At 38.1% G+C, this 22,694-nt stretch overlaps 3 protein-coding genes across 5 annotated transcripts in view; all 3 read left to right on the top strand.

The window, feature by feature from the left end:
• The window catches only part of LOC145492290 (neural cell adhesion molecule 1-like), a 64,770-nt gene extending 62,357 nt beyond the window's left edge, over window positions 1-2,413 (top strand). For all 3 annotated transcript variants that reach the window (XM_081471704.1, XM_081471703.1, XM_081471702.1), the window contains one exon: window positions 990-2,413. In XM_081471704.1, coding sequence (XP_081327830.1) covers window positions 990-1,217 — 228 coding nt within the window. In that variant the 3' untranslated portion in view covers window positions 1,218-2,413. The remainder of the gene's footprint in view (window positions 1-989) is intronic.
• Window positions 2,414-2,424: 11 nt separating this feature from the next.
• LOC145492327 (uncharacterized) lies at window positions 2,425-12,029 on the top strand. Its single transcript, XM_081471757.1, has 6 exons — window positions 2,425-4,952; window positions 6,905-7,291; window positions 7,776-8,177; window positions 8,383-8,781; window positions 9,591-9,854; window positions 10,332-12,029. The coding sequence occupies exons 1-6, from the start codon at window positions 4,892-4,894 to the stop codon at window positions 10,481-10,483; spliced, it is 1,665 nt and encodes a 554-aa protein (XP_081327883.1). The 5' UTR covers window positions 2,425-4,891; the 3' UTR covers window positions 10,484-12,029.
• A 1,767-nt stretch (window positions 12,030-13,796) lies between these two features.
• On the top strand, window positions 13,797-22,627 carry LOC145492496 (oxidized purine nucleoside triphosphate hydrolase-like). Its single transcript, XM_081471952.1, has 3 exons — window positions 13,797-14,387; window positions 19,125-19,270; window positions 20,344-22,627. Exons 1-3 carry the CDS (start codon window positions 14,236-14,238, stop codon window positions 20,514-20,516), a joined length of 471 nt encoding a protein of 156 aa, XP_081328078.1. The 5' UTR covers window positions 13,797-14,235; the 3' UTR covers window positions 20,517-22,627.
• Window positions 22,628-22,694: the final 67 nt, after the last annotated feature.

Below are 22,694 nucleotides of genomic sequence, written 5' to 3'. Positions count from 1 at the left end.
CATCGCGGTGGACACGTTCTCGACACAGTCTGTGTTCTTCTGTCGAGTTCTAGAGATATTTAATGCGTGCCAGTACAGAATTTATAAGTTAGATTTCTGCTCCTACAATTTCCACATCTTTCGATTTTCGCGATCTGGTAAAGGGGAGGCTCATGTGTATCGTTTTATGCCCAAACGTACTTCAGATCACAATGTGCTTTTTTGTCTCGATCCTTTGTCACACCTCGCCATCGATGCGTCATCATGCATGAAGTTGATGCATATAACGACAGGTTTTAAGTGACACCACGATTTGACACTACTTTGAGAAATAACAGTTAATGTAAGTCTTGGAACGCGCAGATAAAAGAATCACGACGTTATATATGTCACTATCAACAGAATGTGCCGCAGCATTACCATCTTTTAGATACCCTAGTGTTATGCTTATCTCACAAGTGGGAACCAGGCTTTAAAACTGGTCCGATGACCCCACCTTCTTTTGCTGGGGAGTGAATGAAATTAAAGGTGTAGAGGTGCGTGGCTTGTGGCACAAGTGGCCTGTTGTATGCATGATTCTGTTCTTTTACCTGAGAATCTCGCCAAACTCAGCTCAATTCTAATGCCTGGATTTCACTACGACACAAGGGCAAGCACAAGCCTAAGCATAACGGTAGTGAGGACGCTCGCAACACAAGCATAAGCACAAGCAGAACCAAAAAGTTTTGTTCCTCTTGTGCTCGAGCTTATGCTTATGTAAGGGGAGAATGTGCCGCTGTAAGCATAATCCTAAACATCGTCCGCCATCTTGTTTTGCTGTGTCGAGGAGGTATGGAATCGAAATAAGACAATTATCCATTCTGCGCATGCTTACGTACCTATACTTGTGTTGTGGGCGTCCTCACTACCGTTATGCTTGTGCTTATGCCGTAGTGAAAACCAGTCTTAAATGAGCTCAGCACCTTGAGGGGCAAGTTATATGGCTCATTATATGTTACTTTTGTTGATAGAAACCCGGTGAACTGGACTATGCTGATCTGGAAGACTTGAGGGCTGATATCCAGCTTGGCCCAGTAGCATCTGGCGGCGCCGCTGCGGCAGCACCAATAGTCCGTCCTCCAGCTTATGAAGGAACTGTGTACGCTGATATTTCCCAGTTTGGCGTCCCTCAGCCTGATCCTACGTATGCTAACGTGCCTAAGCAGGAAGTGGTGTACTCTAATGTGGAGAGCATGTGAGCACTCACCAACACTCCACAACTTCTCTGTGTAGTCTGGATTGTTAAAGGCCCTGTTACACCCTGAACCTTGTTACACCGCAAAGACAGCGAGAACTGAACTCGGGTCTACTTTCTAGGAAGATTGGTACAATTTGTTTCACGAACGGCGATTTTGGCCGTTGCACGTTTTGTTTTACGGTACAGTGTGTGACGGGGCCTTTAACAACTCGTACATCTCTACTTGAAATATTTACAACCATTTACTATAGATTATTTTTCATTAATTGCCCTTTATTCTTTTAGATCCTTTCCGTTGTGATATTTTGAACACAACCATATAGTTATATGATGCCAGAGTCAGATTGTCTATTGTTTATCTCTAGTTGTTTGTCGTTTGAAGGCTAGTCAACCAGCTTTTAAGTAGTGACAAACGAAACCAATATAGATATTTTGATTTTTTTTTATGTTGGTGCTTCCTTTTGTTAGTACACGTTCTGTGCATGGCATGTTTCCTGTTCTGGAAAAGAGACTCGTATACGCTAGCTTGTTTTCCATGATTTTGTGCAAACAAATGTACCATTACGCTTTCGGTCTTTTACCTTAGTCAGCATCCTTTGAGCGTTATAAATCCAGAAACTTCATGGACAGAGCTTACAAAATACGGTTTTACCTCTGGACCATACAGTGTTGCACAGAACGTGGGCGAAAGCGCCGTCCTCGAAGAGTTTTTTTTGTTGTTGTTGTTTTTTTTTTTTCAAGGTAATTTGAATCAGAATTTTTAGCTACCGTTGTTGGTTTTAAAAGTTAGTGTTCTAAGCTCTTGAGCTTTGAGGATCACCTTAAGGTAACCAAGTAATGATCACATTTGCTAAAGCTACGCGCTCAATGTGAAAATGTCTGTGTCGTAGGGCACGAATGTGTGGAAGAATGTAAGAAGAAATAAGGGAGTATCAGTAATGGACGTACGTACTGACGGTTTCACGGATAACTGCGTCGCGTTTTCATTCAAATGTATCATTTTTGGCTATTTCCTTTTCACTTTCACCGAGAAAAATCTCAGAGTTAAAGAGAGAATATATACCGTGCAGGTTTTGTGCAAATCGGTAAAAAGCAAGAAGAAGAGGACTTTTTCGCTGTGTTTATAACAATAGGCTCAGCCACTTTAATTGGTAGTTGGATTAATTGGCTATTTCAACTGAAAAGGAAATGTTGTCACCCATAAAGCCCTTAAGTGAAACGAAGTGAGTTTCAGTTAAGACCTAGGGACTTTCTAACCATGACGTGTTTATGGAGCCTCAAAGATTTATTTGGCGATATACTGCAGGATAAGATAATTTGTATTCTAGAGTAAGCGTAGTTCGCTAGCGATAACAAATTAGGCTTGATTTTGTTGAATGACTTACCGTTTTCTTGCGAGGGAGTGCACGGAGGCTACGCGCCAAATAAGATTCAATCTTGGTGCGCTTTTCATGTTTCCTTCGATTTAACGAATGGTCAGCGGCTGTATGGAAAGCCTAAAACTGGGTCATTGATAACTATTGCGTAAGTGGTTTTTTTGATAGCTTTATTGGCAGGAGCGTATGCTCACAGGACAGGCAAATGTCGGTCGTAATTTCGTATTTTTGATAATTACCTATTTTAATAATTTGTAGAAAGCTTGTAGCACTTTGTAACTGATATAAGCGGTACTGCTGTAGGTATGGAAGAGCAGCCCGAGAATAATTGAAAACTATTGCATAAGTAGATTTTTACAGATATATTTGAAAGTCAGCATGAAAATTTGCCAAGTAAGTGTCAGAAGTAATTTCGTATTTTTAATAATTACCTTTTTCATAATAGTTTTGTTAAAAAGTAATCTTGTTTATAGAAGCGGTACTCAGTTTGAAGAGCTTGGTGGATAGCAGCCTACTAATGAACACTCTCACTGAGTCTTCGAAACAATTTGTAGATGGATTCTTATATATGAAAATTAGAACTAAAATGTGCTACAAAATTTTGTAGCTTTGATAATTGCCTCTATATAACACTTTTTATAATAATTTTATAGAAGGCCTATACCATATATATTATCATATGAAAATACAGAAGCGATACTGCTATTAGATTTAAAGAGCTTGAGTATTTTTGTACTGTAACAGTGTGACTGTCACTTCGTATTTTTGATAATAACCTTTAATAACCTTTATAGATATGTTGTGGTTCAATTTTCCCCTTGGTACACAAGAACAAAGGGAAGTACCAAGTTGTACCGAGGATAAAATTGAGCCGCAACAGATACATTCTCAGGTGTATACCAAAATAACTAAAATGTGCGACTCAGTTTTGTAGTATTGTTATCATGATTACCTTTGTTTATCATTTTTTATAAAACGTTTTAAGAAGGCCTATATAGGTCTATTCAGTTAATAGAGACTATAGATCGTTTTCACTCACCTGGCCAGCAGCCATGCACATTTATTGAAACAAAAGGAAGTGTTTCCATAATAAGAAAAGAGTTCAATTCCCACTGGATTGGTTTGGTACACCAACATGGCCACCGTTTCATTGTTTTGGAACACCAATATGGCTGCCGTGACATCATGTGAAAACGCTCAATACTGCTATTAGAGTTAACGAACTAGAATATTTTTGTATTGTAACCATGTGACTGTCACTTATTATTTTTTATAATAACCATTAATTAATAGCTGTGATAATTATTTTGGAAAGTTTACATCTTTAAGATAAAAATTTAGTTCTGTTATTAGTTTTGATAGAACTGCCTTAAATCGTCAAGTGACGGAAATATTTTCTAGTTTTTTGTTTTTTTTTTGTTAGAACGTTATTAAAGTCTTTTAAAATTAGCTCAAACATTTAATGGACTCTGTGTGAATTGGATAGGATTACTATCAGACTAATGTAATTCGTAGTCTAAATTTTTGCAATAAAGTAAGCTTTTTGTTAATCCTGGTTTGTCAGTCAATTGTCCCTTATTCATGGTATGTGTTTTCGCCGCATTCGGTCTATTTCCATCGGAGGCAAATAGTTTCGTTTCTCATCCCCTTCACTCTTACAAAGGTGAGTCGGTCGGTCGATGAAAATTGAAAATAGAACAAAAGAGGACAACATAACTATCGACAAAATAACAAATGATAACAAGCGAGCCCGAATTATATCTTCCCGTCCTTGACTGCCGTTTTGGTCGTTTTGCATAGAACGTCTTCTTGGACGTTCTAAGGGCATATTTAAAGTGGTCATAGTCGCTTGTATCTGAAGTGTAATAAACTTGGGGACACCCGTAAATAGGTATCGAATAACTTTTTTCTAAGGGGGTTGGAGTCGGTCGGATGATGAGAAACGAGACATTTCAGGAGATGGCCTAAGAGCCTTGACATCTGGACACGGTACACAGCGGTGAACACTGATGAACCGTTACTCGTTGTGTTACCGTCCCACATGATTAATGTGAGGCCACCCGAGTACTTAAAAGGGCTCAAAAAGTATGGCATAGCCTTATTGTTGTCGTCACAATTTATTCCAGGCTCCGGTCCAAAGACTTCCCATTAATCTGTGTCAAAACAAGGACTTTTTGTTCTAATTCTAAGAAAGTGAGACCGCGAGCGGACTGGATCTGAGAAGTTTGCGATCCGTTGCTTTCGCTTGTGGCTCTGTTGTCCCCTTGGCTGAGTTGTAGCCGTTATACAGCTTAGCAATATGAACAGACACGAGACGAAAGCTATAAACGCCTTACTTTTCATATTAACAATTCAACGAGGTAAGTCTAAAATTTAATGCACAAAATAGTTGACATGAATCAACCCAGTCATCTGGATCAACACCTTAGCCATAGTTTGAGGTGACGGTTAGTATTTTCTGCAGTAATTTCTCATTGTGGTCAATTTATCGCTTTGTTCAATTTCTTTAACAGCCGTTGTAGTTTGTTACCAGTCAACAAACTCTCGGGCATTCATTCCTCAAACAAACCAGAGTTTCTCGATAGAATGAATTCCAGATGTTTTTACATTTTGAACACACGCAAAGCGATAGTTGCTTGGTTTAGCCTTCTTTTCCTTTCTTAGTTAATATGTGTATCATATTTAATGTGAGTCAGTTCATCAGCATTGTCCTATTTCTAAAACGGAATTTATCTTAGTTGTTAAAAATAGCTGTTTAGTGATGGGAATACACCATTACCATTCCTGTTTCTAACTTTAGGAATGATCTTTAGTGACTTTTTGATCTTTATTGTCTACCATTCGTGTTCGATTACTAACGTCTTAGACTTGTGACAGCAGAGTTGTCTACAACTTGAGTCAAAAAGTCCAAGCATAATTAAACAGATCAGTTGAGCGAAATTGGAACACAGCTGGATTTTCTGCTGTCCTGTTTACTCACAAGTGTTAACATTCCTTATCATTTTACAATGATAGTCGTTTCCTGTTTTCCAAGAATTTTGATCTTGAATGAAACTCTCGTCTCGAACAAAAGTGTATAATATCGAGATTTACTGTTTACTCGATCTGATATCTTGTACAACTTGAACATTTAACATCTTACACTCGGAGTTGTTATAGCAAAACACGGAGAATACTGTTGTCTGACGAGTTGAGGAGGTTTGGTATCGTAGTTAATGGAATAACAAACAAAAGTAACCACGAATTTTTCTGGTCTTCGTGTCGAAGGAAATGACAGCTTTATAGTCTGTCTAATCCCTCGTGGCTCGAGAAGACATTACGATTGCTCTATTTCAGGTTGTCGAAAGAGAAACATTTACTCGGAAGTAAAATCTATTTTCTGTAACGTTACTGCAGCTTTCTATGTTTGGCCTCTGCTGAATTCAATTTTGCACTTTCTTTAAGCTTTGCGGATGAAATAAATGGCTGTCATTCAATACGTAGAAAAGACGTTTTTCGTTTAAATTAGTTCATAAAATAGGACACAGCTAGCTATATGCACAAAGGCGTTACTCATTATTTGTCGAACTATTTGTGAGCATTAATTTCAATCTTTCAGTAACCGCACCTATATTTGCACACTTAGTATGACAAAAGCGAAGTAGTTCAAGCGTGTGACAGCACTTGGATTTAATCAAACCATGAAGCAGCTCAGTTGTGTTTGGGGCATCGCACATGAAGTACCAAGTTCACGGTACATACATACATAAACTTTATTTAAGTGTCAATAAGTATTTAGCTCTAAGCTAAGAGCTAATTGGGGACACTTAATTAAATGCTAAAAATTGAACAATAAAAAAATTTAGAAATTTAAATAAAATTTACAATTCACTATTTCGGTGTGCCGAAATTTAAACTTTGTCATTGAAAGGGAACGTTTTCCTCTCGTACGTTCTAATTATAATTTTTGATTATAAAGAACGACGTCAAGAATATTAGTAGGACAAGTCAACTGATATATTACGTTCAAATTTAGTCAAAACTTGCCATACATAATGCCACACGTGTCTGGCCGTTACATGTAAATTTTCCATCAAGGAATTACATTTATCAATGTCACACAGGAAAATCCGGAAAAAGAAATATTGATTAACATCACTATATGAAACGGTTTGGGTAAACTCTGCTTGATATCAACAAAAATGCCATATTTCTTGTATTGTTGGCGAAGGACTTCATAAGTCGGTACTATTTCTAACTCGACGAGCCGGGGCCATAAATGTAAAGTGAACACAATGTTGCACCATTTGACCGTTGCACTTATCAATTATAGGTTATGACGCCCAGATTATCCGGGTATCTTCAGACCCAGTCAGAGCATTTGAAGGGTCTGATGCCGTGTTTCAGTGGGTTCTAAGTAAAGATTTAACATCTCGGCCTGATTTTCAAGGACTGGTCTTTGGACTTTGGAAGAACGGTTACCTAGCAACCTACTTAACTACAGTGACAAAGGCGAGGCGTATCATTTTAAACCCAGGCCTAAAGGACGAGGCACCGCATTTAGAAGGCCGCGTGCAATGGAGAGGAGACTTATCAAAGTCCCTTGCAGCTTTCCAAATTTCCCAAGTTAATGCGAAAGATCAAATGGATTATGGGCTTGTTTTAAACTTTGGTCCATACAGAAATTCACTATCGGATTTCGTTCGACTAGAGGTGAAAGGTAAGAGAAGAAAAAATGGAAACATTTTCACTCTGAATAAATATTATTTTCCGGGTAAGACTTGAATTACTACGAATGATAGCAAAAGGAAACGTTTACAAGCGTTTCTTGGTACGTTCTGAATATTATACGCCATTCACACCAACTAAACTATTCAAACTAAATCATGTTTAGGTTTTTCCAATTTGTCGATTACACTTTCCAGTCATCATGAGAAGATAACTGCTAAGATATTTCAATGAAACAGGTTTTTAACCTTGTTTAGTTGTGGGGTGTGCACGAAAAGATCAACTAATTTTAAACCTTGCTTGGTTAAACCAGTTATTAATATGTTTAACTTGTTGGTGTGAAAGGAATATTTGACTTTCTTAGTATTTTTTTGAATTGAAACAATTGATTATCTTGTCACAGTTTGGTTCTTTTTTTCCTGAGAATAACAGTAACTAAGATTTTTTATTTTTTCATATCTCTTCCACGTTTTCAGAAAGAACGTCCTTCATTACAGCTCTACCATCTGTACCTATATCCGTAAGTCCAGGTAAAAATGTCACTTTCCATTGCCAGTTTCATGTTCATGAAAAAGACAAAGCGTTCTACAAGGGCGTCACAGTTGGTGTGTGGCAAAGAGGAGGAATCTCATTAACCCTGGTGACTGTAACAAGTACCAGGGACATTATTATCAATCCTAAAATGGAGGAGGAAGGACCAGAATATAATGACAGAGTTCATGCGCTTCTCTCCAGCAACGAGACCAACAATAATACTTCAATAATATCAGTAGTGCTGACAGATGTGAACGAATCCCACGAAAAAGCTTACGGCTGTAGCATGTACTTTGGTCCTTATAAAGAACCAGTCGGCTCATCTGTTAGTATTGATGTGCAAGGTAAGAACCAATCAGGTGGACTGTTAGTATAGCCTTGCAAGGTGATAGCCAATCAGATCATCTATTAATTAAAAGTGAGGTAACACAAATGTTCGTTATGTTTAATTTTGTCGCCTTCCCTGGAAGTTTATCTGTTTTATCTTCGGCAGAAATTCCAGTTAAGTGCTAATTATAATTCTTATAGATATGTTGGTTTTTTTTTTAGATTCCAACAGTAATAATGGCATCTCTTCGGAAAGCAACTCTTCTCAGGATTCGCTTGAAGTACGTGTCGGTAAAAACACGATGATTCCATGCCCAGTGTTAGCGGAGGTTATTCAACAGGACGGTACATTCAAAGCAACGTATTGGTCTTACTGTGCTTCCAAATCCTGCACCACAATAGAAACCAAATGGTTGTGGCTCGCTGGAATGAACAGTGATCGTGAAACGAAAGTTACGCATGTTGGGCGTTACGCAAACAGAGTAAACTTGACTCGGAATGGTACTCTGGAAATAAACAGTGTACAAGTGGCTGATACTACGGACTACAGGTGTACAGTGAGAAGAATTAACTACACCTCTCCACGAGTTTACTTTGTCAGTCTCGTTGTTAACGCCAGTGGTAAGACTTGGAATTTTTCTCTTCAGTAAAACCGTGACAGTAAGGTCTTTCTTTTTAACGTAAGTTCGACTATGACACACGAAATACACCGTATTGTTCCCGAAAAATGAATTCCGTAGCAAACTTCAGATGTAAATAATTAAAATTTAAATCGAGTATCAATATTCAGTAAGGTGTCTGATAATTTAATTCTTGACTTAGTTTTAAATACGACTTCTAATGATGACTGAATGGGCTATTTGCGGGGACTGGGTAGTTATTGTTGCCTTGTGATATTAAACATTTAGGTATTGATTAGCTGGGGTTGTTCACTCTTATACATTGTATAACTGAGATAAGACCTTGTTCGTGCATAACCCACTGCGGACTCAAGACGTTTTCAGTAGTGATCCCAAGAACATGCTGTAGCCCTTTGAACTGTACTAGAAAACAGATGCGTGCGTCCACAAAGACTGATACGGACAAAAGTATCAGCTCTCGACAGTTCAGGTCTAAAAATCAGGGGACGCTTTAAGAAAGGGTTTCTTGCAAACTCAGCCGAGTGCCTTCATAAAATTAAGGCTGGAGGACTCACGTGACATCATAACCACATGCAAAACACTTAATATTTGCCATTCAAACAAACCGCGCATCATATAACTTAATTTCCGTGAATCTTTTTGTTCAAGAGCAACAATGCATTATTGTAAACCAAATATGGACACACCGAGGAACCAAACTGCAAGCAAAATTTGTTACACCTGAAGTGTTCATAAAGGCAATTAGTCGAGACGCATACATTGGTGATTTTTAATTTTTGTTCCCTGTAGAACGTCCAACAATTGCCAAGAGAAGCAGAGATGAGGTAACTGTTGTGGAAGGAAACACACTTTACTTGCTCTGTGAAGCTGAGGGGAATCCTACGCCACTTGTTACCTGGGAAAAGCAACGCAAGCTACTTCAAAGTAGCTTCAATGAAACGAACTTTATTATTCATGATGCTAGAAATACAGACGCTGGGAGTTATGAATGTAAAGCTTCAAACTCTGTTGGAACTGTAAGCTACAAGGTGGAGGTTACAATCAAACCAAAAGGTGAAGTAACTCTCTGCAACCTATCGTCGTTTCAAACATTAAACGTTTCACAATCTACCAATGCAGAATGTTTGTTGGATAATGCAGTACCTTCCAGGAGCCTCCAGTGCAGAATGTCATAGGTTTGCTCCTGTTTGGATTATACCTGTAGCATTGACTGATTATGTACTATGATAATGTCTCTATCATTGCACAATTCTAATTTTGTTCACCGATGGTTGACTTTTTCCCAAGAATCATTCAAATTAAGAGTCTATTCAAAGGACAGATCGTCATATGGTATAAGTCAGTAGTAGCTAAGTAGACAGACAGACGTAAAAAATACACAAGATGTATCAGTTTTGCTTTTTTAACAAAACTGGGACAAAAAATACTCCCAATTTTAAAAAAAATTAGGGCATGATTTGTAGTTGATTTTCATTAGTAGCGGTCAGTAACAAATGTTTATTTGCTTGTTTGTTTCTTTGTATGTTTCAGATGATGAAGATGACAAAAAGTTGACAAAAACGGGGGTTATTCTCCTTGCTTTGGGTTTGTGTGTGCTAGTGGTTCTTGTTGTAATGGCCCCCGTTGTAGCTTGGAGATTTCACAAGAAGAGCAGACAACGCGAGGATTACGATGAAGTGTAGTTTTGTAAATAAAAATCACAATTACGGAAGACCTTTAGTAACCGTTAGAGTATTCATAATTACCTGTTAATTTCTGTTTCACTAAGGACAAAACTTCTTTATCTGTTAATTTCCTGTGTTGTCTTCTCCAGCAATTGTGTCTTTTAGTTTTAATCCAATTAATGACCATTGTTGAGGAAATGGTTGTTGTAGTTCATCGCGGTAGATGCAATAATAAAGAGTATTATCGTTTTTCTCACGATGTAGTCACTTGAGATGTAGATCGCGACGTTTCTACTGCTTACTGCTAGTCTTCATCAGGCGTTGAGGTCGACTAATTAAACGGCACCATTTATATCACGAAGGTCGGCTGTGATGGTGCATTTCGATCCTCCCATTGTTCCATTGTTCCGGCGAGTAGCTGTTCCCTCAGCGGTCCGCTTTTGTACCGTTTTCCTGTTGTTGTGCTTTTTGATCGTGGGCATCCATGCTTCATGAATTTCAATCCCTGTTGATGTTATTAGGGTGAAGTCTTATGTGGATAGTTTCCTTGACCCTACGTGTGTACCAGTGATGATCTCGATCAATAAACTTGACCTCGTTCCAAATCGGATAGTGGCCGGTCTCGTGGGCGTGTTCAGAAACGGCGGAGGTCTGGGCACGGGCGAGTCGTATATCCTTGTCGTGTTCTTTGATCCTCTCCTGCATAGATCTCTCCGTTTCCCCGATGTAGACTTTGCCGCACTCGCAGGGAATCCTGTAGACTACGCCATCTTGTTTAGCTGGGTCGACGGTGTCCTTTGGTCGCTCTAAGTTTGACCGAAGTGTCGTGTCAGACTTGAAGACGGTGCGAATGCCTTGTTCAGTGTTCTAGGCAGCCGCGGAGAGGCTCCGATACTCCTTGGACATAAGGTAAAACGGCGGCGGATTTAGACTCTGCCACGGGCTCTTTATTAGGGCTGCTCTTGGTTTTGTGATATGAATGGTGCCGTGTAATCAGTCGACCTCATCGTGTGAAGAAGACTAGCAGTAAGCAGTCGAAACGTCGCGATATACCTCTCAAGTGACTAGATCGTGAGACAAACCATAATACACTTTATTATTAATGATCATTGCCAGAAACTTCAGAAACTAGTAAATAGACTTGTATCCTTTCAATTGTAACCTCTGCGAAGATTACCGGATTGAAACTGAGCAAACAACCTCTTCTTGTCTTTTTTTTTGTACTTACGCCATCAACATCGAGAAAACGATGCTAGTGTTTGACAGGTCTTTGTTTTCTTGGAGATTGAATAAGGAACTTTAAAAAGTTGGCCCTTAATGACCTTAATTCTTGCGTAAATTCGTATTAGATTTTTATTAAAAATACCTTTCTGTCATACCTTACATTTTTATCGTTTAAGTATCTTGGAATATAAATTGAGCATGGGAAATGAAGGCCGAGTTAAATTTGTAGCGTTTACTCTTATGTTTCATTTTATTTTTATATATGAATGTAACAAACTACTTCACAAGGAGAACATAATGAATAAAGCTTTAAGCAGATAAATGACCTGTTATGGGAAGTTGGTCTTGGTCATTAATTTTGTCCTAAATAACACTTTTAGCTAAAAAAAATACGATAAAATATTTTTAGAAACATAAAAAGGTATATAAGCTCAAAAGCTAGATGAAGTTTTGACGTTTTCACAAAATCATTATCAAGTCAAAAAGGTGGCTCTGGACCCTACCTACAGAATTTTTTTAAACTTTACCAAAAAATGCGTCCTATCATGTTTATCAAAAGTTGATACATATAATATAAAAAATTTTCACCGTGTCATTATTGAATTATAAGCCACTAAAGTTGTAATTAAGGCTGTGTTTAGGAGGTCATACTAAGGCTCTGGTAACCTATTGTGTCACGAAAATGATAATAACATGTTCACCAATGATTGAGCGGTTTTTTGATACCATGATTGTAGCATCAAGTGATAAAGGGTGGTTATAACGACCCATCAAAATCTAACTGTTGGAAACTGTTTTGAGCCACCTTAAAGAAAGCTTCATCGTAACTTTGCTGATTATTTCTGCTGTATTCACATATTTTCAGCTAAGCTTTTAAAACATGTTCTCAGACATTTATCAACCTTAAACATGTTAAAAACTAGAGATATTGTATGAGTTCGATGAACGTTTTCACACGAAAGTGCGGAAGTCCAATTTTTCATGTTTTACGGACTCTACAAAACACGCTTCGGTCGCGGTGGACTCTGGCGAAATCCTAGTGACAAACAAGCTAGTGGCAAAAGGAGGGAATCTTTGAAGTCTTGAAACGCTGCTATATCCAACTAGTTTTTTGCTGTGTTATGGAAAAGCTGTTCATCTTCAACATATGTGAAATTTAGAGTGGAGTAATGCGGAGCTTTTGTAAAAGAAGCAGCGGAACACAACTTGGTCAGTGATATAAAGCGGGACATACCTAAATTCGACACTGTCTTACTCTTTTCAAACTGGAGCAGCCTACGACGAAAATACTTAAGCAAAATTTCATATACGTATTGAGTTGTGGGCCAAAAACATTAAAAAATTTCGGGAATTTCCGACGCCATTTCCTCCGCGCTACATCTGCAAAAATCCTCGCAGCATGTACGTGCGTGTGCCGGACGCGATGGCGCAATTAGTTCTAAAAGCAGAGAAATTGTCCCATATCATAGGGGCAGCCCCAATACTAAAACCGGCGCGCGCTTGCGGTCTCCGTCCCCGATTATGGCTCCTGGTATCATACAAATTCCCAATCATTTATAAACCAGTTGCGGTCATCCTTTTAATATAACAGGCTGCAATAGCAACAATATGACCTGCTAAAAATACCCATAATTATAGATTGTTTGCGCTTATAACTCAAAACCGAGCTGGATGACCCCCATTTTTTATTATCGAATTGTAATAAACATGATTAGATGCAACTGTTCGCGAAGTTTAAAAAAATTTTGTGGAGTGGGCTCAGAGGCAGCTTAAATTTTCGAAAATTTAAGGGTGTTCAGCCTCAATAGGTCTTGCGGTACCTTTTAGGGTATTGAGCCGAAAAAATTATGACAGGAGATAATGTATTTTTTTAGAATTGGTAACTCTTATGGGTGAAAAAGTTTCAAGCCACGCCCACAAAGCAGGATCTTGGTACCTCTTAGGGGTTCTTTTCAAAAATTCCGAGGAGCACCCGACCCCCAGCCTTTTTTTATGGGAATCTGGGAAATCAAGATTTGACTTCGTGTTCAGTTAGAATGCTGTTTCATCAAGGTGATCGAAAAATGTGCCACAAACCATAACCTTGTTAAAAATGTTGTTGTTATTTTCTTCATGCAACTAGAAGCTATCAGAAATAAGTTATTCTCGAGAAAAACATTTAGCTTTATATTAAATCAACGACCGGCTCCCATGTTCCCATATACTATACTCCCCTATTCTGCTTTAACTGCATCATGGTTGATCTGATGATGTGCTCTGAACGGCTCGCATAATTTCCGCATTACGAAAAACAAGAGAACAGTCTCTCGTTCAAACCAAATGATAACGGAGATAACGCAAGTCTCCAACAACCTTCAGGGTGGCGGATGGACCCTGGGGATGAGTTAAACAAAGAAACATCGTTCTTTTTAACCAGCGGTGTTGTTCACAACTGGGTGGTGTAGCAGTCCTCGATCATCACCAAAGTCTCGAGTTTGGTAGGTTCAGTGAAGCCAGCGTAGTTCATTTTTCATCGGGATCGTTCGTGGGAATATCGAAACTGTAGAATGACGAAAACTAAGCTTTACACCTTGGCTCTTATCCGAAATAATGACAATATTCTTCTTGGCATGAAAAAGAGAGGGTTTGGTGTCGGACGATGGAATGGTTTTGGCGGGAAAGTGAACTTAGATGAAACAATTCTGGAAGCTGCTAAGAGGTAAGCTACGCAGAAACGGCTTAAAAGACTTTTATTGGACCTTATTGGTGCGTTCTGTTCATTGTACCACAAACAAGGCCGAAAAACTACCTACATCGACGCTACAACTGTTGCAACTAAACCCTTAGTGCTCACCGCCCCCCCCCCCCCCCCCCACCGAACTGCGAGGCATTATTATTATCATTATCATTGTCGTTGTCGTTGTCATTGTTATTTTGTTATTATCTTATTTATTTTATGTTTCTTTCCTTTTTTTTTTTGAAAAATGGCAAATTTACTGGGTTGGGGGAAAATAAATACAGGGTAGGTCAAGCGGCCCAGGATGAGAGGAAAATAAAAATAAGGCAAAGGTTCCCACCCCCCCCCCCCCCATGGCTCATATACTGATCAAAATTAATGAATCATAGCATTTATTATAAGGCCAATTATATTTTGTCAGTTGTTTGTTATTATGCGCATTTACCCCAACATCATTTTGCGTGCAAATTTCTTTGACATACTAAATGTAATGTTTGCTTTTGGTAAACTTTTTTTCAATTATTGCAGTTAGCATGGTTCACTGGGTTGTCTGTGTCTTTTGTGATTGGCTAGAATGATTACTTTGGTTTTGGTTTCAAGCAGGGTTAAAACTTGGCAGTCGCACGGTCGCCAGTGGCGATTAAAAAGAGCCCAGGGCCACTAAGAATTGAGGTTTGATCGCCCAAAGGGCGACTACGATTTGAGAAGTACGCAAAGGATAACAATAAAAATGAAATAAAATGCTCTTTCCTTGGAGTACCTTTCTTTTCTTTCTGTTCTTTCCTGAACTCTAAGTTCATCAATCTGTAGTAAAAGTTAGTTCTAAAGTGCAAAATTTAAAGATGTTCGTGATCGAGTTTTTAGATCGCTCCGATATGTAGACGCCATTTTGATTTTATTGACATGTGACTCCAGACTTACCCAGAGGTCTGTGCGGTACATTTGGAAACATGAATATCGGCAAACTGCTCGAGTTTGGAATACAAAATGTGGAAATACCTCTCTGGATGTGAACAGCCGCCAGCGAAAAAAGCCAAAAGCAAGGACGATGTTCTGGAGAGTAACCGACTTTACGAGAAAATTTGAGGGCCACTTCATTTTGGTCTGGGCCACTAAGAGTTCAGGGATACTGGCCCGAGTGGCGACCAAGCACTGAAGTTAATTTTTAGCCCTGGTTTCAAGGCAATTCAATTATGGCAATTTTCAAGGCAATTCAGGTCTGATTCTGGCCTGGACATGGCTTTGTCTGGTCTGAGAATATTTGTATGGGTCAGGTTAGCCTGGTTACAGTTAGCTATTGGTAATGGAAATGGGAATGCGATATTAGTTAAAAAGCCTGCATTCTGATGTCTGCAAATGTCATACACCAGGTTTTCCTGGGGTGGGCAAATACCCAGCTCCCACACAGTAATAAAATGTCAAAAATGTATCACTGCTAGGATAAAGATGTGAGCAAATGATCTGTTATTTGCTTGGCAAGGGTGGGGGGGAGAGGCATGGAATGGGCACTTCTGGATTTGAATGGTGGATGCAATGTCAGATGTTCTTTCTTTGGTGCAATGTGATTATATACTCTGTAAGCCAGAATAGCGGTTTGATAAGCCTGTCAATAGCTTTCTTGTTAGCCTGAATAACACTCCAGTTAGCCTCGATGACCTCCTGGTAAGCCTGAATTGTGCATCGGATACGTACATGTAGTACCAGTCAATTCAAAAATTCAACAATCCATGCCCCTGGAGCAATTATCTGGGAATTTTATGGTTTAAATTTTCAGATGTTCAAATTCCCCTCCCTTGGAGGAAAATGGTGTTCAAATGCCCTAACTTAGCTTACGGGTTATACAACTGTATTAGGCAATCGAATGCCCATACCCCCAGTAACTTCCATTGCGTTCCAAGTATAGTTTTATATATTTATTTAATTATTGATAAAAAATATTAAAGTAATTAATATATAAAGATTTTAAGGAAAACGACCACTTTTTTAAGTTTAAAAGACATGTTTCGACAGAACTTCTGTCATCTTCAGTTGAATGAATGATTACAAAGCAAGTTGAATAATAAGTAGGCAGAAATGCTAATTAAGACAAATAGTAACAACAGAACGTGAAAAGGTGTAAATTAAAAGGATAATTTTAGATTTACATGGTGTAATTGCTGATTGAGGCAAGGTAGTTCTTTTTGAATACGGATAGCCTCCTTTATCTTGAGTTGAAAGCTGGTGGTGGCGTGATCTAAAATATGAAAGCAGTCTATTGAACACAACGAGCGACAACGTTCAGAATTCTGAAGATGTTTGAAGATGTGAGAGGCCCTATCAACGGCTAAGTGCTCACGTACGCGTGTGGACAAATGTCGGGAGGTTTCGTCAACATAACAGGCATTACAGCCCGCACGTGTAAACTTATAAACCACACGTGAACAAAGCCCGCCGGGGATAGGGTCTTTCACACCAAAAAGGTTACCTATCTTAAAGGAAGAAAAAACTAATTTGATGGCTAAATCATTACAATAGCGCTTGATTAAGTGTCAAATCTTCTTCTGAGTGATGACAGAAAAATGGCCTATGTACGGCAGCTTAAAGTAAAACGTGGGCGAGTTGGTAAGGGGGTAGCCGCGGGGACAATGATTGCTATGGGTCCCAGTGATGTAACGGTTAACCACTTTTTCAATTAAATGGGCAGGGAAAAGGTTCTTTTTGAGAATTTCAGTAAGCTTGGTTATATCCTCGTGTAACCCCAACCAAGTGTTGTTGATCTTGTAGGCCCTGTCAACAAGAGTCCTAACGAGACCTACTTTGTATGAGTACGAGGTGAAGCTAAAGTAATTAGTTAATAACCCAGTAAAGGTTTTCTTACGGTAAACCCTAGTTAGGAAGGAATTAGTGTCACTATTATCAATAAGAACATCTAGAAAGGGTAATTTGCGATTAAGTTCTTTTTCCATAGTAAACCTTATGTTGGGTTGCCTAGAGTTAATGTAGTCAAAAAATATAACAGCATCATGCTCCGAGTGAAATAAACAAAAAGTGTCGTCAACATACCTATGATAAAATAAAATTTTAGAGCATTGAAAATTAATATATCATTTGATTCAAACCTCCAACAATACTTGGCTTCACACTAGAAGCTAAGTTAGTTTCAAGTAAGCACTTGAAAATCTCAAGTCGCACTTTACATAACTTGGCTTCACACCTGATGACAAAGTATTTTACTTGAAGCATTTTTGTAGAAAAATCAGTCATGCAAAGCACGAATGACCACAAATGTGATTGTTTGGCAGCAAAATTGTGGAGAAATGTATATTAAGGTAATTCCCCTGAAATAAAACTGCCAATAGATTTTTGTTCAAACTTTGTCCACTGAATATTTATCATATGAGAACTTCAATTATAAAATAAAAAGGGGGGTGCCCATGCTCGTTAAGGAGCAGTGAGGCACTAAAAATGTCCCATTTTAGCATTATTTAAAGCTTATTACAAGAACGCATTCCAAGTTATTTTAAACTCTTTGTGAGCCCAGACTCATGAAAACACGCCTCAAACTACAGTCAATACTTGTGTCGGACACAAATAAACTTTTTAAGTTTGATTTTGACAGACAGCTGAATCCTTGTTAAGATAACGGAACCAAATTGCTTGCCAAGGTTATCAAACTGCAAAATAGAAAAGACTACAGTGCAGCTGCTATTATCCTTATTTATTCAATTTTCAACAATAGAAATCAGATCAGTCTTTTCTCACGCAAAGCTAATGATTAGTTGATTAAAATGACTGGAAAAAAATTTGGGGTGCCCGAGCTCGTTAGTGAGCTATAGCCAATTTTTCAACTGACAGAACTCAATATCAAGGCAAATCTGCCATGTTTTGAATGTGCGCGTGCACGAACACCCGCTAATGACGCCATAAATTATGCGCAGTAGGGATGCGCATTGCAAATGTGAGGAATCACCTTAAGTGCTTTGTTGCTAAAGAGCACATAGCAGCAACACAGGAACAAACCACATCTGTATTTGTCTAGAATGGCTCAACAACGTGGTTTTTGGCAAACAAATTGCTGTAGGGCTTAAGCTAACTGAGACATGGGTGCGCTATAGAAAATGTATTTCCGTGTGACTCATCCAGTGTTCAACAGAGTTGTTCTGGTGCATTAAGAAATGACCTGGTTGAAACTTGAAACATCAGTTGGTTTGCAATTTGCAGAAGGCCATGTGGTGTTGGATGATCTAAAGGGCGATGGTTCAGGCCATCTCTGAAATGAAATTTAAGCAAGTTGTTTATCGCTCTGTTCATCAGAATTGTAGCAATGCTGAAGATCGCTTTCAGCTGGCTTCCATTTCCTATTGGTCAAGTGCATTCTCAAGTGTGGTGTAGATCATACTTGGTGGTGCACTTCGGCTTCTTTGATCTACGAATGTTTCCATGGTTACTAAGTAAAGTCCAAGTAGGAACATTTACATTTCACACTCAAAGTAGGTTCCAAGTGCACTTAGCTTATAATTACAAGCTCTAGTGTGAAGCTAAGTATTTTCTCCTAGGCTACCCCTGGTCATTTGATGTGGTTAATTTTCAGCTGCCCAAACTTCCATGATCCATTTTCCATCCCTTACCTAGAGTCATGCAAACTGTGGCATGCACTCTAAGCTGAGTAAACTATCCAAATATTGTAACAGTGTGCACTGCAACACTGCTGTTTACTTAATTTTTTTTTTTTTATTGCAGGGAGTTATTAGAGGAATCAGGTCTTACCACAAATGAACTTCAAGAGGCAGGAATTTTAAAGTTTGAATTTGTTGGTGAACCTGAAATATTGGAGGTTCATGTATTTACCACAAATAAGTATGAAGGAACACCAACAGAATCAGAAGGTAAGAAAATCAAGAGAATTTATTAATCACATGTGCAGCTGTTATAATACATGTAATTATATGCAACCCTCTAAGCGCAATTGTCTTAAAAAGTCAGGGCACTAATGTCACTGATTTTCAAAGCTTATTCGTTCAATGAACTGATCTTTCGTGTTTGGAGTCAAACAAGTGCTCCCATATTAAGTACTATTTGATATACAACAAGATGTACAGCAAAGCTGGGTGTATGCCAAAAATCATCTACAAGGGTCTGACACACCCAATAGTGTTTTTCCGTGAATTATGTCAAATCTCCATTGTCTCATCACATTACTTTCATGCTTGAACATTTTTATTTTCCAATGCCTCAATAAATACAAACCACACATGAGTAGCTCAAGAGGAAAAGAAAAGTTCCCACACCAGATTCAAACCAGCGACCTTCAGATTACTACATCTGAAATGCTTGGGCCTAGGCTGAAATCTTACCACTTTGTCCACCTGCAACTGATGAATTATTCATTAAGTACACAGTCAAATGCTGATTGATTGATGACCACCGTAGGCTCAAATTATTCACACAACGAGCTGCAGATTCAAATTGTAGGTGTTTTCTGCAGCAAATCACTCAATTTACTCACCAAATGACTTGTTTTACTGGCCATGTTATCTTCTCATGATCAATACTAGATGGGTTTATCTCCCCTTCTTTCCACTGAGGTGTGGAGATCCCTTGGTGCATTGGCTTGCGTCATTTGTTTTGAGACGAAGTTATCTGACCTGGTACTCAAAAGTCATCTGTGATGTAAGAGTTGGACAGGAATAATAATTGTCAACATAGGAGGAAAGATCTTTGTAACCCTGTCCCAGGCATAGAAAATAATAAATTCCCAATAATGAGCTGAGCAATAATAGAAATAATCCTACAGTGAACTGAAAAGTTCAGTGGAATTCCTGACTACAGTAGTGAATGGGTTTGTGGAACAAAGCCTTAAGTGTATAATTACATCTAGAGGAATGGAACTGTTCACTGGTACTGTTGTTACATCCATTTGTCATACTCAGAGTAATCTTTACTCATTTTCATTTTTCAGAAATGAGACCTAAATGGTTTCCTATCTCAGAGGTCCCATTTAATGACATGTGGCCAGATGACATTCTATGGTTTCCATTCCTGTTAAAGGGACAGAAGTTTTCAGGATATTTTAAGTTTAAAGGACACTCAGAAATACTTGATTACACATTGGAGCCATCCTGTTCAGATTAATGATAATGATTTTTCAAGTTGTTTAATTCAGTAACTTTTCACAACAGTGTTTTTATTGTTAATGTTACGGTTGTATTTTGAAATGAGAAGATAGTGTAAAATGTACACGACATCACATGCTTTAAATGAAAATGCTGCATTGCTGACATATAATTTGTACAGTCAGTTTTGAAATTATGAAATTACATTTCTGCATCATTTTTTAATTAAATCCATTAATACATGGCACTTCAACTGGATACGATACTCATCAATTTAAAACTGTACATACAAAAAGTACTGTTCATGAGTACATTTGCACTCTTCAGGTTGGAGAAAGTACTATAAAAGTTATTCCCTAATGGTAAAATGGCAATGCTTGAAATTATTTTTAAGACAGTTAGCATTTGGAGATTTTGCCACTAGGCCTTTTAAAAGGCAAAATAATGTGATCATATGTATTACAAAATTGCAAATCTACAGAAAAATTAAGTTAGAAAAGATATTAAGAAATAAATCTAACTAGACATCAATTTATAAAATCCTGTTTAAATCATTCAGTTTTAAGGGAGTTAATAAGTTGTGGCCTCTTTCTATAAGAGTCCTGTCAAGCAAGATTACCAGTACCACTGGTGATTCTCCTGAACAGATTACTGTTCGTATTCTTACATCTTCTTACATCAATCAGATAGTCCCTACTCTATATTAAATCACTGATCAGATCTGTACATTGTGAGTGAGCTTATTGCATTAATTTGGTATTTAGTGCTGGACTGAAAGCAGTAAATCTCCTTTGAAAACGTTGGTAACTGTCAAAATGCAAATTGAACATTTTTCTATGCATTTTGCATTATGCATTATCTGACGTTACACACAGTGTGGGTCCAAATTTGGCAAACCTGTAGATAGGACTATGGTACCGACTATAGTTTTTTCTGTGAAGTGGCTACAAAGTTGGTGTGATTTTGTCAACAACAACAACAAGCTTTATTTTCCAAGCTTTGTAAACTCCAATCACAGAACACGTTCTTGTAACCTGTTGCAGATCTATGATTTCATATGTACAAGTAGACACCCTGCAAGAAACTTTCTTTTAGGTAGAAGTAGACCAGGATAAGGAATGCAACCTCACATTATCTTTAATCAATCCTGTTAACTATGGTCTCATAGCTTTATCATTTCCTTTTAGACCCTCTGTGATGAATAATGCGGGAAATCTGCTGAACACTCCTAACCAGCAAAACAATAAGGCCGATAATTTAGGCAGATTCATCTCCATTATATAATAATTAGTAACTATAAACAAGATGCGAGTGAATATATGAAAGATCATATATTTGAACTGCAGAGAAAGATGTGAAGACATGACTGATCATCGCAGTTATATAATCAGCTTAAGTAGTTGTGAAACTAAATTAATTTCACAACTGCTTAAAAGTTGTGAAGAGAGTTGTGCAGTTGTGAAATTAAATTAATTTCACAACTGCTTAAGTTGTGTATAAAACTGCGATGATCAGTCATGTCTTCATATCTTTCTCTGCAGTTCAAATATATGATCTTACGTATATTCACTTGCATTCTTCATCATCTACGGATATATTACGCACTGCACCGGTATCGCAGAGGTCATGGGTTCGAATCCCGTTCAGGCCTTTTGTTTTCAGGCTTTAATTTCACAACTGCTTAAGTGGTGTATATAGCTGCGATGATCAGTCATGTCTTCATATAAACCAGATATCGCTTTTAAAGTGTTGGTGTTCAAGATCCAGAAAGAAGTTTTTTGCATTGAAGGAATCCACTTTGGAGGGAGATTTTTTTGTCAGGAATAGAAAGAGTCAATTCCTTGTCTTGTGTTCTAAATGGCCTCGTCGAAAAACAACAGAGCTAACGAGGGTTCCCTCTGTAATGATACAGCTCGCAACATACCTGTCTCAACACTGAAAGAGGGAGAAGGTTAGGTGAGTTCTTAACAAAAAACCCTCTAAGAGTAAAATTTATTACCATTAGAATTTGTATGGGAGAAGTAAGCCTTATCATCCACTCACAATCCAATGTTTGTTTTTGTTTTTGTTTTTTCGCATACATACCCTATAAATTTCTAAATTCCAGTTTGATTTGGAAACAGTGGACGAAGAGCCTCTCCGTGGGATGTGTCACTGCAAATTCCCATTTACTTATTTATTTATTTATTTATTTATT

This window comes from Orbicella franksi, chromosome 7, assembly GCF_964199315.1.
Source record: "Orbicella franksi chromosome 7, jaOrbFran1.1, whole genome shotgun sequence".
Lineage (NCBI taxonomy): Eukaryota > Metazoa > Cnidaria > Anthozoa > Scleractinia > Merulinidae > Orbicella > Orbicella franksi.
The sequence above is the reverse complement of the archived record's forward strand: the minus strand, read 5'-3'. Positions and strand labels throughout refer to the sequence as shown.

What these genes read in the sequence shown, in the direction of transcription:
- LOC145492327 (XM_081471757.1), top strand. Translation starts at nt 4,892, where the DNA reads ATGAACAGACACGAGACGAAAGCTATAAACGCCTTACTTTTCATATTA. An exon ending in TCTCGTTGTTAACGCCAGTG is followed by an intron (nt 8,782 to 9,590) that starts GTAAGACTTGGA and finishes TGTTCCCTGTAG; the next exon opens with AACGTCCAACAATTGCCAAG. An exon ending in GGTTACAATCAAACCAAAAG is followed by an intron (nt 9,855 to 10,331) that starts GTGAAGTAACTC and finishes TGTATGTTTCAG; the next exon opens with ATGATGAAGATGACAAAAAG.
- LOC145492496 (XM_081471952.1), top strand. Translation starts at nt 14,236, where the DNA reads ATGACGAAAACTAAGCTTTACACCTTGGCTCTTATCCGAAATAATGAC. An exon ending in ATTCTGGAAGCTGCTAAGAG is followed by an intron (nt 14,388 to 19,124) that starts GTAAGCTACGCA and finishes TTTTTATTGCAG; the next exon opens with GGAGTTATTAGAGGAATCAG. An exon ending in AACACCAACAGAATCAGAAG is followed by an intron (nt 19,271 to 20,343) that starts GTAAGAAAATCA and finishes TTCATTTTTCAG; the next exon opens with AAATGAGACCTAAATGGTTT.